Source organism: Anopheles bellator, chromosome 1 (assembly GCF_943735745.2).
Source record: "Anopheles bellator chromosome 1, idAnoBellAS_SP24_06.2, whole genome shotgun sequence".
In the NCBI taxonomy this organism is placed as follows: Eukaryota; Metazoa; Arthropoda; class Insecta; order Diptera; family Culicidae; genus Anopheles; species Anopheles bellator.
Genome location: NC_071285.1, coordinates 60,375,706 through 60,393,555, shown reverse-complemented (window position 1 = coordinate 60,393,555; position 17,850 = coordinate 60,375,706). Strand labels below are relative to the sequence as shown.

At 39.7% G+C, this 17,850-nt stretch overlaps 1 protein-coding gene across 1 annotated transcript in view; it reads left to right on the top strand.

Annotated features, from left to right (window-relative positions):
• LOC131216040 (uncharacterized) overlaps positions 1-17,850 on the top strand; it is a 108,466-nt gene that overhangs the window by 7,336 nt on the left and 83,280 nt on the right. Inside the window, exons 2-3 of the mRNA XM_058210438.1 lie at positions 3,078-3,794; positions 16,120-16,386. Coding sequence (XP_058066421.1) covers positions 3,078-3,794; positions 16,120-16,386 — 984 coding nt within the window. The remainder of the gene's footprint in view (positions 1-3,077; positions 3,795-16,119; positions 16,387-17,850) is intronic.

Here is a 17,850-nt window from a genome sequence, read left to right as displayed (position 1 = left end):
GGCTGCATCTTCAAAGTTCTAAATTAAAGATGAAAAACCTCAAATTCGAAAATAAAACTGATCGTAATTTGCACCGATAGCCTTAGTAGGATGCTTTAAGATATATCAGTGAGCACATTTTGAGTCGCTTTTGGAATTACGTTCCAATGTACTATAAAAAAAAAATACGTACCTACCAATGTTTAATCATGTAGATGGCAGTTTATATTGGGAGCTTTTAGGGGCAGTTTATTTTGAGAGTTTATATTTGTTCTTTTGGTTTATTGCACTTTAGTCGATGTTTTCTCTGCTAATAGTGGCTAAAACGTGATCCCGAAACAAACTTCCGGAACCTTCGTTGCATAGCTTTGCAACTTCGTAAACAAACCCCCAGGTGTCCAGCAACATCCAGGTGTCGAGGTCTGGTTGATGAAGACCGGTGGAAGAATATAAAATTTAATGAATTTTTCGTGAGCGAGTTTCGTTATTTGGTAATTGAGAATGTCCTCTCCAAAGCTTACCTGCACTGCTGCCATATGAAAGTCGCGTTAGCAACAGCACAAAGCAGCTTGTTAGTAAATGAGCAAACCAATTGTCTTATGCATTGCCATGTCAGATGGAGTGCTCGACAATAAATAAAGGTTCAACAATTGTTTTAATTATTCATAGCCGATGAGATAATAATAATATAAATAATCATGCAAGAAATCTGTTGATTTCAAGTGAGCAGAAAAAGAAAACTCATTACGTTCATTACCTGATAGATTGGAGTGTATTATGATCTTAATTATTTCTGCAAAACAAGCAAAACTATTGTCTCATTATCACACGCCCAGGTATAGGCGACGTAATGATAAGGCTTACATGAATATGAGGTAAGTGCAAGCACATGTTGTTGAAAAATATCACTTTCGCCAGTAAGCTAAGTTCTCTAATAGGCGTCCGAAATTGAAAATGGCGGTTTCACGAGACCTTGCGTCTTTTTTGATCTTCATTCTATTGTCAAAACCGCCTGTATGCTGGCCATATGGTCTTGTTAGGGACTTCCGATAGTCCATTGTGTTGCACGATTTGCTACTCTCGCGATTGTGGCTTCGAATCTGAAATTCGATTCGCTGATCTTTGTCATAATCGTTACGGGACTTTATAACGATAAATCTGTACTTTTTACTCGAGGCTCCACGTAAGGCCACTAGTTGTTCTGGTTGCTATTATCTTTATGGTCTTATGTGCATAGGTTTTTGGTCAAACACAATACCTAGGTGAAATTTTAAATCCTGTTTACAGCATTTGAAATCTCTTATCATCAACAATAAGTCTATGGTCTACAAAAAAAGGTTAAAAAAGGTTTTGCTTAATAAATAGACGCATCATTTCCCATTTTAAGAGCTTAAATTTGGGCACCGAATGCATCATTTTGTAACTTGTAAATCAAGCATATGATGTTTTTTCCCTCCATCGATACTTTGAATGAAACGAGATCATTCTGTAAATTTTATTCCTACTGTCCTTCCTCAGGTGTGGAGCACTGATATCTGTTCTGATTTTGTTTACGATTCTCGGCTAGTGATAGAGAAGTTGTGACTATTGTGGGCTGTGTCTCTAGAATTCAATTTGGAACAGTCTATTGCATCAAATGCGTGCAATTTGCATACACATCAATATATCTATCTATTTTTTATTACTTATTGTACAGGGTGTTTCATTAACGATGCATGACTTCATTTGGTTATAAAAAACGGCGAAATATTTTTTAATGGCTGAACATTTATTTCGAAGTTCGATGTGAATTGTGAAGTTCGGTGTCAATTTTTCAGCACTTTGTTCTGTAGCACACACGTCATCGGTTGCCGGACCAACCGACGCTTTGGTTCAGTAGCGACTTATAAGATCATTAAAATTGGCTATCTAATAATTAATTGGAGTTTCCAATAGGAATTGACGGTTGTGACCGTAGAGTTGCGACAGAATCGCCATGGTGTGAATCATGGTGCCAATACGGTCTGAACTATAATTAAATAAAATCAATACATCTATTCTACAAGAGATTTCACGGTCGTCATGCTCGCTTCCTCGTCGTCGTCATTGTATATTCTTCCAAGAGTGGGAATGGCCAACTTAACTGGATATGGTGTGGCGCGCTACTCGATCATGAAAGGTGTAAAACAGCTGTTACTGGCTTTACGCCACGCCCTGCATCACAGGTTGATAATTGCTCCCCATTGTGTGCCTTCCACCTTATTGGGCATTGAATTTGCGGCACGACTTTACCAATTTTTTAATTTCACTTTTTGAATTGATCACGAAACGAAATCGAACGGAAAAGAGTACAATGTGGAACATTGGTCACCATTCATGTGGTTGCCCTTTTTTCCATCATTTTGCAGCCGTAACCGTGAACGAATCTCGGATTCAATTAAGAAAAACCGAACAAACCGCTTCCAGTATGCAGCGTTAAATGACCATTTTTGGATCGCCGCACTTGGAAAAGAATGCTTTTATGTTGTTTGAAGAGTACTTTCGATTTCGTACTTTTCCAAATGATCCACGGGAACCGATAAATATTGTTTGCTCTTTTCTTTTCTGTTCCCCAGTTGGTGCCGAACCTGTCGGACACATAAGAAGATGGTCCATTCATTATTGTTCTCATTCAAAATTTTGGTAGTTCATGAGCTCCAGTGTCTCCTTTTTCGTAGAACAACGATCGCATTTTTGGGAGTGCAAACAGGTTTTCATAAGATTTTTTTTGTTTCCGTTGAATATCGTCATTGTCCTTTTATGATGTATGTTGCGCGAGTTGACTAGTGGTAAGCTATTGATTGATTCGTTGACATAAACCGTTCAATTATCAGTATAAGTAACGGTTTCATTAATTGTAAAAGTGATGTTACCTTTAGGACATCTTATTGTTTATTACATTTTCATCACTTTTACGGGAACTCTTTCGGCAGTGCTTAAAGATTTGCCTCATCGTCTACTATAATTTGAATTTAGCTTAAAATATATTTGAATTAGGCTTTTTTGAAATGCTTCCATGTTCATTAGACTTAAACATATAGCACTATAAACGTTTCCATTATCTTTCTTCTTTTCCTCAGGTTTCTTCCAACACCCGTTGCACAAAATCATTCGATGGTCAAACCTGGAAAGTTAATGAATCGCTGAACCTTTCAACGAACATTTCGTCCACCTCAACGACAACCATTGCAACCGACTCCTGTCGCCATACCGTCGATCTCCGTATGGCTGGGCTTAAGAAAGTCATTACAATGAATGCTGATGATTGTTCTTCGGTAAATGACAGGGTTTGCGAAACGCTATGTCGCGGAGAAGTACGTAAAAGTCGTTCGAAAATGAAGAGCTATCTGAAACGATGCAAGGATGTGCTGTCTGGAGGAGTCAATTCTACCATTTTCTCAAATGTATCGGAAGAACTGTCTTCTGTGCAGGAAATTGTCGCTTACCAGAAGATAGAAGTACCGACCCTACAGTCGAGCAGTACATCTTGCTGGTACTTAGAAGATCATTCGGTAGAGCTGCGACCCGAAGATAATCGCGAACCGTACTCTTCACTAGCTTCAGCTCGACTGAAGCTAGAGACGGAAGAGTTTCGATTGGAGCAGGAAGCTCTTGCCAACTCGAAAGACACTAGCGAAACAACCGTCATGATCAAGTCGAGCAGTACCATGCAAGAAATAGTCAACACGGAGGCGGATGCATGCATGGCCGTACCGCAGGATGACTTGAAACATTGTCAGATTGAAACTGTGGCTAATGAAAACTCCAGCTTTGCCAACATCGATATAAAACTAAAGGTTTGTGAATTAGGACAATTTTTTTCATGGGTGACAGATTATTTTCAGCTGTTCAACACAGTTTGCTTATACATAATGGCTCAATCATTACAGTACATCATTTATTTGTTAATTTTTTAATTTTCTATTATTATTGCGTAAATTAAATTATTAGGCAAATAGATTATTTATAAATCGATTGAAAATTGATTTGCAAAGAACAAATAAATGCTTGCGGGTTGTGTTAAAAGAAGTTTTCGAGACATGAACAGCATAGAATGTTATGGGGTAGCTTTCTGCTCCTTGTACACGTTTTTCGTCGAGCGTGTCATTCGCTTTGCTAATCAATTTTCCAACAAATTAAACAATCTCCCATCTCCGGCGGTATCGATTCGTTAAACGGTCGTGAGAGTCGTCTTGCTCCCCGGCATCGTACGGCCCGAAGCTGCGATCGACAGCATCGTTAGTGCCGAATTAAATATATCTGGCCTCAGTTCAACAACGACAGGGTAACTTCATTCGAAGTTAGAAATTGGCCAACTTTTCGGGGTTCAAGAGGTTAAAAACACCATCACGGCAAGTCGTCCGCGGGAAATAATGAATTTCATTTCTCATCTCTCTCATTTTCTCTCACAATATGTAATCGTGTTTTCATGTTCGTAGTTCGAGGTGGTCTTTCCCTAATCTTTTGTAAGGGGACTTTTGCAAATTTATCTTCACGATGACGGGTTTCGCACGCACGGGACGATTGATTAATTGTGTGAAAACCATGCGGTGTGTGCCATGTGTGGATACCGGCATACAGTAGTTTTTGTATCCCCGATGTCTACTATTACCGGCAACCTTATGGGAGATGATCTCGTTTGATCCCTCGATCGGCTCCTGGTAACTTTCTAACTTTCCGTTCAGATTCTTCACAAAATCTCAGTCTATTTGTAGTGGCCAATACTGCCCCTCTTTAACATACAGCATTCGATGGGAATCACAAAACGCAGTTCAAATGATTATTACCATATATGATTTGCTACTCGAAGTAGCGCCGTGTAGCGAAACCGCCGCACACTGCTAGTGCAGCTAAAGGAAGATCTGAAGACCGCAGGACAGTACTTCGTGTAGCATGATGCCTGCGGGTTCAGCATAGCACTCTCTAAACAGGCAGCCAATCAGTGTATTTTAGCTCATCGTTGTTGGCGGCAATGGCATACGACGGTTGAAAGATCGATCGCAGATCGATTGAAATCGAAAGTCCAGAAAATCTGCGTGCCGAAAGGAAGGCTTCAGTCTGATGGAGGAGTGCCAGATTGTCGATGTGTTTGGGTCCATGCTGTCGTGGCCGGTTGTCCACGCTTGGCAGAGTGACGGACCGTTAGAGCTGGCAGCATGCAATGGATCGATTGGTCGATGGTACCAATCGTTAGCTGAGCATGGTTAACGGTACGACTTCCAGCGGCCGATCGCACATTATGTGCGGGAAAAAGGAAAGCAGAATTTGAGTAACAGAGTAGATTATCAGTGCAGCCGAAGATCCCCTATGCGTCGAGGAGTCCACGGCCTATGAATTTTTTTTTGTCGTATCGAACATTGACTTCGCCACCAAACAATTGAACGCAACTGTAGTTGCGTTCGGAAGTGTGAATATTTAGTTTGTTTCGCTCCGCACCTTGACCCCCAAACAAATTTTAAACTTTTGTCTTTAGCGTCAGACTACGTAGAAAAGTGACATTTGACACAAGAAAGGGAAATTCCCATCATTTACTTGAGAGTAACTATGAGAGTAACCCGTATTCTATGACCTTCTTCCTTGTTCCAAGTGTTGAAAAAAATGAAAACATTGGCTGATGCATGGCAATACAATTGAAATGCTACATTAAACACATTGTTTGATAATTTGGATAAACTTGATGTGAAACAGTTAAGCATAGCGGAAATGAAATATTGTGTGGATGGAAGAATTTCGGGGTTGGGGTTGCTTGGAAATGAAACATTGAGCAATTCAATATTTTGTTGAGTTTCATGAGATTCCGATATTAAGTTTCTCCTTGTCAAAGAGTATATAACGCAACGGTTTAAATTACTTCTAGTAATCGACAAACAGTTGATCGAAGAAAGTTCCTTACTAATATCATCCAATATCGAAGACTTAATGAGCATGTGTAAATGAACAAAACAAACATTAAACCAACACAAACATTACCTCTACGACAACCTAGACGAGAATTGCCGAGTTTCGCAGCGCTCCAGTATTTGGGGAAATGTTTCTTAACACACCGCTGGACGACTTGTACTATTACGGCCTCGCTCTACCCGAATTGTGATTTGACTGACAGAGTCCAGCGACAGACTGAAGGTGAAATCATCTAATTACGAAAGCTTTCCCAGCTCTATGCTCCATAGTATCATTTATGTAAACCGTGACTCATCAGTTCGACAGCAACGCGATGTTCGCTGGTCGCGCTTTCAAATACAGGCGCAAACGTTGCAAACCAACGATGTGGGTAGCTAAAACAACCCGGTGCCCATGCTATAGAACATGGACAGACTCCTTGCCAGCGGCGGCGACTTTCAATGTCACGAACTGACTCATGAGCACCCGCGCGTGTCAATGTTCCGCGTTTCAGCGGGCGAGCGGGCGGTCACCGGTAGGGTAGTTGATTCTGGTTAACTTTCAATTTTCAAATAATTCAATCAAGGGACGATGAAGCAGTGTGACATTGCGCTTTAATTCATGTGTAGTATATGGTGAAGTTCACCTCTATGCTCTCTTAGCGCGTAGAAATCGGAACGAGAAGCTGATACTCCTCACTAATCCGTTAGTTTCGAGGACTAGTAACATTACCATAATCAATGTTAAAAACATTGAATGCTCCTAAATTTGTTCAGCACTTTTTGAGAAATCTCAGAGACTATTAAGATTAAGAGAGCATTCAGAGCATTAAGCATTTATTGAAGAGCATCTTAAAGTAGCTGAATATATAAGTTCTCTGTTATCGTTTATGAAGTTGATTTTTTGTGGGCAATATATTTTAAAGTAAATTATTGTTCTACCACAGCTTGATAACTGGTGGAGCTTTGATTGCGAATGACAAATGTATTTGTTTGATTTACCTCGTTTCTTCTGCTACCTTGTTTTGAAAATGGAGGTTTGATCAAAACACTGAACTGACCATGTATTCAATAGCCCACGTAATTGGTCATTAGAATACGCGCTTTTGCATGTCCTGTCAAACGTCATTTTGTTGGTATAGATGCATAAGACAGCTGCCGTGTGCCATCGTCGATTCGGTGAAACTATTACTCGTTTGAAAGTGAATAATCAAGACGGAGGTTCTGTTTCCAGGACGCTTTGAAGCTTAAATGTTGCTTTCGTTGAAGGTAGTAAACAAAAGAAGTTTTTTTCACAATCTGCGTATAAACCTCATTTAAATTCAGTCTTTTAAATACTATCCTTAGCCCCGTACACACATCGGTTGTAGTGCATCACGACACTGATAGATATAGGGTAACACCGAACGGCAACCGGGAATTAAATCGGAGAAAGGAAGGAAGGGGGGAGGAATACGGGAGGAATTTGATTAATTGAATTTAAATGTATTCATATGCTGCTAAAACAATTATATGATATTTAGCCATGGACTTCGTGAACTAGGCGACACATTAGCCTACTGTCCAGAATGACGTGTTAGGATGATCCATAAGTTCCACTCAGTTGCTTGTGAGTTTTATATAAAAAAACGTAACATATCAGGGATGGCACAGGCACATATTGAGGAGTGTAATTAATTATTTTAGATGTATCCCACTGAAAGCATCCCACTAAGCATGGAATTCATGGTTCATTGCTAGTTCCTGCAATTGAACAGCTTCGTAGCTCAGACGATGTACTTTTCGAGATTAGGCGACGAAACCTCCCTCTGCTCGTATAACCGTATGGATCAAGCATATGGTGACCTCAGTAACACGATTTTCTACGTTGATCACAGGCGGTATGTGAGCCAGAGTGGTGGTGTGGCCGAGTATAGCATGAATTTTGTCGTGCGGCCCTCCGGTATGCTCGGTTCTGTATCGTTTTCTAAGTCGGCCAGGAACTGGGCCTAATCTATTCACGAGGTGTTTATCGGACCGTGCGGTTATTTCAGAGCGTTTGGCTAGAGTTTCCTTCTCCGCGAAGTAGATATTTTGCTTGCAGCAAAGACTCCGGCAGAGAAAAGATGGCCGGAGCATATTTTGATTCTAGTGTAACTAGGTTGTTGGTTTCGGGAGGGAGGATTGCGATGTTGCTGTTGGTCCCGAATCGGAAGTTTTCGTCTGGTACAGTGAAAGTGAATCGTGCATGAATGCATAACTAGATGAACTAGGCTGTACGAGATGACCGCGAGAGGTCGATAATATTGTAGACCTTTTGTTGTTCGGTAGAGGTGATGGGTTTACCATAAGCAGGAGTAGAATATCAGTATGATATCTTTAGCTATACTGTCACATTTTATTTTATGTTATGTGTTTAGTATTGGAATATATATGTGTATACATTAAAAAAAATAAAGTTGCATCCCTCATGGAATTTTATTATTCAGTGATTTGTAACTTCAACCAGACGGCATACATATAAAAATAATGAAAACCCCTCTTGTTACAGGAGGAATGCTATAAAAATACCGTTCGTAAAAGGGAAGTGAAGCTTTTACGCAAATCCCGTTAAGAATGGTCTTTCGGATTTTCAGTCGGTGACAACTGATGGGAACGTTAATGGGGTTCAGTAGCTGCTCCGAAGATTCCACGGCGCATTCTGTGTGGCATTGGGTAATTAAAATTTCTCAGAAAATGATTTCTCAGAGGATGGCCAGATGCGCAATATCAGACCTTTATATGTTGGTGTTTCTGATCCCCTCAAACGAAACCCGGTGCGCAAGCCAAACCATAAACTTCCCGTCGATAACTCTCAGCGATCGATTGGATGCGCCGTCTGAGATATTGGATTCCAAGGTGCAATACTCGGTCCACGGTAGGTTTCGGCAGCGTGTGTTTCTGGTTTTTGTGGTTTCTCACGTCAAACGAATGAATCTCAGAAATTCGTGAAAAAACGTTTCTTCTCGAGTGTTTTTCCCACAGTCAATCTTCTGTGACACCGTTTTAAGTAACGTTTTGGTGGTATCGATCAGCGTTACAAATGTTTTGTTATTCGTTCTTTCGTTCGCTGTTTAGTGAAGGTGATCGTGAATTACAGCAATAATTATGTTGGTTTAGTTGTGTATCACAAAACTACATTGGGTAGATTTTTTTTTGGTAGATTACCGCTACTAAATGTAAAATTGGAATCTGCGGATAACTATAAGGTAACCACAAGAAGGAGTATAGAGTGCTATGAACAAGCGGAAAGCTTGGGCATTTAAATTGATTTGAATATTTAGAATTGCTGGTTCTCTATCGTACGGTCTCTCCAAAACTTTAGGTACAACATATTGTACAACTCAGTCTCAACATATTGTGGTTTTAATTGCTTCGTTACTGAGAGCTTTCCCAAAGGCACCTGGTTTGAGTTTGAATGTTGTTTTATTGTCCTACTGTTATTATAATTTCTTTCAGCGCCTTTCAATCGATTTTCTAGGTTTTCAATGCCAACACAATTAAAAAAAAGCGAGAAGCGAGTGTTGCTCCACCTCGCTATCCTATGATATGACAAGGAGCGAGTAAAAACCAATATTGAAGTCTGCAAAACATTCACATTGGGTCCTTTGGCGACATCAATGTTTTGTTAAGATTCCTGTCGTTTTCTGGTGTTTCTTCCGAATGGCTCCAGGTTTGGATTGTTTGGATTTTAGGCCTGCATATTGGACAGTTTCGTTTGGAAATGTAGCGTTCAGGCCAGAAGCAGCAATAATTCAACGAGAAATCTTCTATAATGAACTTTTGTTTAATGTTCAGAATTTGAGTGTGTCGTGTATACCGATATTTGTTTCGATGATATGGAGCATATCTTACTTACAAGTATTTAAGATGTCCTATCAGATGTCTTCATCCTAAGTTAGCATTTCTAATGCCCGGTAGCGGTTCGATTATAGTTGGAAAATGTGTGCAAATCTTGCACATTGATACATAACTGCTGACCGTCGTAATGAAGTGAATATAAAAAATATTTTACTTTGGCATTGTCATGGCGATCTAGTTCTACATTTGTCCGAAAGTGCGAAGATATGTAGCCTCTTAGCGGGATATGCATACGCTGGGCCTGAAATTCCAAAATGAATTGTTCAGGAAATTGGAAATATGTTTGGTATTATCTTCGCTGTGCAATTATTTGAGGCGTCTACCATCAGCCACCGTCCACAGATATGGAGATGCTATGTTTAATGTGCCGATTATATCAAAAGGTATTTTGCAGAGAGTATCTGTATAGATGATCTCCCTATGGAGACACCCGCAGAGCGACTTTCCCTGATCGCGTACAAACTCGTGACTGGGTCAATGGGTAATCGTGGGCTAATAGACAATGCTCGCCTTTAAATGCGCTTTGTTAAACGTTGTCATTGGGTTGGAACGAGCGCGTTCTTCATTGCTTTCAGACGAATAACATCTCTCGCAAAAAAACTCACTGTAGGGCACTGTTTCACTTTCCATAACGCAGCATAATGCTAAGGTGTTTCCTATTGATAAATAGTTCGTGCAGTACAAAAATCGCACCTGAGATTTGCGTTACGAATTTGATAAATCGAAAACGATACAACTCAATGAAGATGGGTCGTAGAAATAGTGAAAGTTTTCCGCATTGCCAGAGTGCATTTTTCTAAGAAGATATCGGTATCGCTAATGATCGTAACTGAATTTCATAATCGATTCGCAGTCATTTGATGACATCAACTATATATAACATGTGAAAATGGATCTTTTAATAAGGAAGAAGAAAAGGTTCTATGATTTGTTTTGATATGTGAAAAGTTATGGTGTTTCTCTTTCAAAGAATATGTATTATGCGAGAAAAGAGCAGTCTGTGGTATTTAATGTTCTTAATTCAAACCTAAGTTTACTTTTTATAATTATCTGTCTGCGATAACTGATTTACATCAGAATGCATTTTTTTACATGTGGCAAATTACTACAGACCATTACGTTCGTTTACTCACATGAAGCTTTTCTTCTTGTACGTATTTTGAGTATTTTGTTGGCATGGTTATGGGACGAGTTTGGCAACTTTAAAATTTATTGAATCCAATAAGGCATTTGTATCACGAAATAAAGGTCTTTTGGTTTTTTAAAAATATGTTTTTTGTAGTGTGGTTTTTACTTCAAAACGTGCCCTTTCACATTCGCAAGAGTAATTAAGCAGCAGGCAACACGATTTTCGGACAGTAATCGATACAGTATGTATGTAAATACTGAGAAGGTTAGGATAGGATTTTTATTGATATTTGATCTGCCGGTTCCTTAAAGGGACACCTTCATCTCATTTTGATTGTTATTTTAGTTTATGTGTGTGCGTTTTTAGGTTTACAGAGACCGGTATTGTGCGATTATTGCAAGCATAAAAACGTTCACAAGAACCCAGAGTACACAAGCACAGGAGGTTATTTTGAGGAATCTGTTTTATCACCAACCAGCGGAAAGACAGTTTGTGGAATAAATTGGTTGTTGGTTAAGCAAATGATGTTGGCGGTTTCATCAGTTGATCCCGGTGCAAAACTTGATTGAGAGTCATGACGAGAGTTCGGTGGATAAGCGTTCGATTTCATTGCACCACTTTCGTGTTTATTTGGTGATTTTTATTGTAATTTCATAAGCTCAATTTTCAGTGCTGTCATGAGTAAGAAAACCTTTCTGTCAGGGAGAGATGCAGTTTCTTTTATTGCGGGTTGGCTGTTTTGGGTTTTGTTACATTTTCGGTGCCATACTCGTTCGTTTTCGTCGGGTGTTACGTCATCCTATCAGGCGATTCGTGCTCTGAATTCGCTCGATGCATGCTATCATCACTTTGGCTTCGAGAAGACCTCTACAAGACATACCGGGAAAGCGGTAGAGTGAGAGTAAAAGCGCTCCGAAAGGTGACGAATGGTTAATTGTGATAGTGTTGAGTCAATTATAGCAGATCCCTAATTCTGTTTCTGTAATCGAACCCGGCCTAAAATGAAAGCGAAACTCCAGTTCAATGATGAAAAATGAAAATTTTCAATTTTCTTTATAAATTTCTAAACCTATTTTAAACAGATAAGCAATTCCCTTAAATTATCGCTTAAAAACATAAATCATGCATGACTACTTTCGAAACACATTCTCATAGAAGGACTACAAAAGGAATCTGAATTACGCCTAGCACGTCATGTCCTAATCAAATAAAAAATTTATTTGTATGTTGCACGCTACCATACTGCGTTACCGGAAGTGTTTAAGACACTTTTAGCGGTTAAGGGCATATTTGTACCCTTGTATGAATCAACCCCTCCCTTGCGCTTAGAGCGTACACGGCCACGCAATTTCATTAGCTGCTCAATTAACAAAAAGAGATCCAAAGCAACCCTTCTATCCCATCTCAACCATTTCGTTCAGAGGGTTGCGAGAAGGTCATCGAGATGCAAAGCGTGCGAAAGAAAAAAATGCAAGAGCTACACAAGTCGAGGAACCCTCCCGAAACGCACCCCACACGTACTTTATATGTCATAAATTATTTATATCTCTCAACTAAATCCTGATCGTCGGCTCATGGGAATATTTTGATAGGTTTGTTTGAAATCGTTTGTTTACATTGGGATTTCAAAGCGGGATTTCCAGACGAAAAAGGCAAGCGTTTGGCAAACTTCTATGTTGATACCGAAAAACGTTAAACGGGTATTTTTTGGGGTGTTGTGAATGTAGCAAAGCCATAAATAAAATTTGTTGTTTCTTTTATGAAAGTTTAACCGACCGCAGCACGTGACCGCAACGAGCAGAAGAAGCCGAATTAGAGAGATACTTATTTAAACGCTTGGTTATGGACAGTTAGCATGGGAAACTTTTTTGGCATTGTGCTCAAGGGTGCATGAAATACTGCTGGCTTATGTTGCAATTTGTTTATAAATCAACAACACTCGGAATAAAAAATGTCCATTCAAGCCAGAACTTGCCGAAACCCTAAGTTTGAAGAGAATATATTTTCGTTGTTGGAGATTGCGTTCATTTATAGATTTGTCCATTGACTTAACTATTGACTATTGAACTCTCTAACCAATCCACAACTATATATCATTTTTAGGTGCTACTTGATCCCTCGGTTTGCATCACATCACATCGTTATCGTTATCGTTATTCTATTTATTCGAGCGTGGAAAGTTCTCATTATCGATGGTAATATATAAATTTTGTGAGAAAAGTAATAGTGGTTTATGCTTGGGGGTTTGGTTCATGGTTTGGTTAAGTTAGAAAACGAAACTAATTCAAGACCCTTCTGATACGCAAACACGTCGTTTTGAATAATATTTTAGAGATGAAATAATGTACTTAGTGTTTCACTTACGAATTAAGGAACTAATATTTAACTGCATTCTAACGATGAACTATCGTTCATTTCGGTGAAAAGCATGAATATGAACAAACAACATGAATTGTTTTCAGGGAGGTCGAATGTGCGACGGTTGAACCAACGAACCGTAAAGATGATTCCATCCTGTGTCCATGTAACGATTTTTACCATGGCTCGAAGTGATGAAAACCAATTTCTAATAAGTAAACATACGACACGGCATCCTTGGGAGTATGGTGCGTCACTGAGGTTTATGTTGGTAACCAAATCAAATCAATCTAACGCTTCAACCAATTGATGGGGAACTTGAGAAGGCAAACCCAACGCCAACCGTTTTTCGTTGTTGACTCTCCGATTTCCAACACCATGAGGTTGCTTCTATACTATTCGAAGCCGTAGCCGAAGCAATTGGATGTAAACTTTGAACTATTTGTTGACCTAGTTTTGTTTTGTGCCCACTACGAAATCGTATTGTTGTCAGCATTGTGTCTCCATGGAACCGGAATGAACTTGTGACCACACTCACGACCAATACCACATCGCGACTAGGTGGTGACAGTGCTGAATCTACCAACCCAATCCCTGTCTCATAGTGAATCTAAACGACAGCCTTCACTTTCAATAGAGAACGGACCCGAAACACTCGAGAGAAGCATAAACCGTCGTCGTCGATTTTCAACAGACGGTTTCGCCACCCACATGCCAAACCTTGGTAATCGTATTCTCGCTCCGACCATAAATCAGTGCACCGAAAAAGCGAAACGTTTTCCAACCTATCAACCAATACGGGTGGGTTCTGAGCACAATTTTAAAATGCATCACGTTGTGGAATGGTTTGTTCTTTTTTGGGGAAAGCCGAGAAGGCAATCGGAATCTACTGGATGGAAGCTGTCAAATATCAGATTAAGATACACGAATAGGTTTAATTTGTGTAGATGGTTTGGAAGTTTTAGTTTTTCTTTGTTTTCCGAAACTCAACGATTGCAATTATATTTATGTAGAAGCATAAAAAATGTATGGGAGGCCCCCTTCCCCAGAAGTGTGGGAGGGCTAATTTTTTTTATTCACAATCAGATATCACAAAACTACGGTGTGCAAAATTTCAAGCGGGTTGGTTTAGTAGTTTTGGAGAAAAAACGATACAGACACACAAATATCCATTTATATATACAGGGTGTTTCATTAACGATGCATGATTTCATTTGGTTATAAAAAAACGGTTGAACATTTATCAATGGTTGAACATTTGTTTGAAAGGTCATGACATTTATGTATAAAATATAATTCTGGTTGCAGAAAATTGGGAAATACGAAACATTTATTTCCAAAGTGGTAGGTCGCAAAATTAGTCAAAAGCGCACTTCATTGAAGATCATTTCCACCTCTGTGGCTATGTTAATAAGCAGTATTGTGGGTCGGAAAACCCACCCATCGTGCAAAAGAAGCCAGTGCACTCACAACGAGTGACTGTTTGATGCGGATTTTGGCTGTTTGGTTTTTCGGCAAAATTGAAGCTGAGAACTTGGACGGCGTTTGGTTTGAACAGAACGGTGCTACGTGCCATACAGTCACAGCCACAATCAACATTTATGTTATTCCAACATACCAACAGCTATTGATAACCTTAAGACCCAAATTCAAGTTGCTATTGACGAAATAGGACCAGATACAATCGAAAATGTACTCAAAAATAGGTCGACGGAATGAGCTACTGCCAAGCCAAGCGTGGTAAACATTGTCCCAAAATTGTTTTTCACAAAAAAATGGAATGAATGAACCTTTCAAATAAATATTCAACCATTAAAAAATATTCAGCCGTTTTTTAATAACCAAATGAAGTCATGCATCGTTAATGAAACACCCTGAAGACGAAGAAGATAGATAGAAGAAGATAGATATTCCCTTCACAAAAGTTAACGAGTTTCAGTGAGAAACAATCTGCAATTTACACATGAAACTGGGTGCTGAAAATTGGTACATCTTTCCAATATTGGCAGTTTTGGTAGTATCGTCGGCAAAATCAGCCTGTTAATACCGTCGACAACCGCCCTGGGGCCGTTACGTATTACCATCATCACGTAAAAAATAATCATAACACTGAACGCTTTTGGAGTGTTCTGCACGTTAATGTTTTGATGCCAATTTTGAAGGTTCGAAGGTTCAGGAGTTTCAGCGTTCCAAAATTGGCCGAATCTATTGGCTCCTTCAACCCAAGTTAGCCAAAGTCCAAACACTCCGACCAAGTAATGATCGGTTTTCACTTTCGTCTGCACAAGTTTTTGAATGTGTTGAAAAAACATGTACTGGTTCAAACTTGCGCAATTTGAGCAAGAGCTTCCATCTCATCAAAGGCCGCAACATGGTGCAATAATTATGAACGAAGGTCAAGGTAGTCGAGACCACAGATTTCCGAATGATTGACAGCAAATCGATCTAGTTGGCGTTTTGGATCGGCCATCTTCGATGACCAGTCCAAAGATCATGACCAAATGTAGGGAGCAAAGGCCTCCTGGCAAAGGCCTGGTGTCCATTGTCAGCAAATACAGTTATACGTTCCCGAAGATTGCCTGACCCTGACTTACTGGGATTGTTGCCATGTTCGTAATCCGCACCGCATCGATGGCTGGTCAATGAATCGATGACTCACAATTTTGGGAACTTTGGTCAACATTAACTATTTGGATGAACAACAAAGTTTTCTATAATCTGCTCTGTAGTCTGTATTTTTTAAGAACATTGTTCTTAAAACTAAAATGAAAAATCTGGAAGCTGATTCATGTTCAATTGATCATGGCTACACCTAGACGACCATGGACGAAAAAGTGGGCTCACCTTATACAAACTTGTGATCGATTTCTGTTGCAGATTCATCATCAGGAGCAGCAGGATTCAACGCAGCTGCTGTCGGGCAGTTTATCATCGGCTCACAGGTGCATTGAGAGGCTGATCGACCAGTGCCTGGGGCCACTGTATCCGGAGTACGTGGACCACACGCGCCCTATACTGATCAGACAGGCTCGCGATCTACTTGTCTGCATATATCATGGTGACCTGGAACGCTTCGAGACTCAATTTCTGCGTCCGGCAACAGACATCGTCCGGAAGCTACGATGCGTCTATCAGCAGGGGAAGGTGAGTCCGGTTGTTGAGCCTGGTGGTCTACTCCATCAGTTCCTGAGACTTTTATCTCAGTGATGTTGATGTGGGTTATGCAATTTGCATAATTACGATCGCTTTGATCGTGGCTTCGGAACGTACCACGTTCGTGATGAGATTGAGTTAAATAGGTCCTCCTCTGGTTGAGTGGACACTCAGTAAACTAGTTTACTGTGACATCGCCTGGCGGCATATTGATAAGCATACACATAATAAAAACTGATGATAAACTTCTTAAAATTTCCTTCAACGTTCGGTTTTATGAGTTGTAGCAATCTTTTAGACCATATCATAAAAAAGTACGAGCAGGAAATGGACCACTGTTCAGTAAGTTGGAAGATTTGAGCTGAGTACAGCAAAATAATGTATGAATGAAGAAGAGTACTTCGTGTAAATTGTGATCGAACTCAAAATGATAACCCAACTTTCGAACGGCAAAAAACGGCGTTCACACTATCGAGTTAGGCCATAAAAGAGCCTTTGCCTAAATGCAACATTTAGCATGTTAGGCACAATTATGTGGTTTTGCTGTACATGCTGCTTAATCACTTAAAGATGCTTAATCACTTTTAGTCTTTGATGGTTTTTCTTAAGGGCAATAAAGATGAAAAGCGAGGTAACCCCGCCTTTGAAACAAATTTCGTCATCATTGACTCAGAAGATATAACATGCTTTGCAATCCGCTTTCGTCGTGGATTTAGAATGTTTTGCTACGGTTGCCAGAATGAGCGCAGCGAAAGCAAAAATAATATTTCCAAAACGATACACAGTCTGGTTTAGATTTGAGAACGTTATAGAAAGATAAATGAACCTATTTTGTGGGGATTTGTGTTTTGTTCAAACTATGCGTTGTATGTGTTTGCCAAAGCCGCACATGCTTAAAAGATAAGTGCGACGAATCACTAGCATACGATGGCAATGTACCAACTCGTCAAAATGGTCTGCCATCCCGAGTTGGTAGGCAAATATAGGCACGGTATGATGAAAAGGTACAGAGTCATCATTCTTCGTCATAAAATAACATGTGCTCTATTTTGTGTTGGTTTTTAGTCTAACTTTTATGCAAATAATGGCAGCTGCCCGTTTCGACAATGTGTTCTATGTTGGGGGTTGATAATTTACTTCGAAATGTTTTCTTTTTCGAGCAGTTCTGTTTGAAAATATCTTTTGTGGCGAGTGCAATGTTCTCAATCTTTTTTCGATTTTTTAAATAAAATTCTTTCATTGTTCGTAGGAAGGACTGTTTCTGGGACAAGCCTTGAAAATATCTGTAATCGTTTTAATTTCGTTGTTTTTCTGTTTAACGATTTTTGAATGATTCTTGGATTGTGCAAATTCGAGTAAAAGAGATGATACAAATATTGTGCCTCTCCGTGGCCATAACAATAGTGCCATCATTTATGCCGAGTAATGCCGGCTGCATGTTCCGATCATTCCACG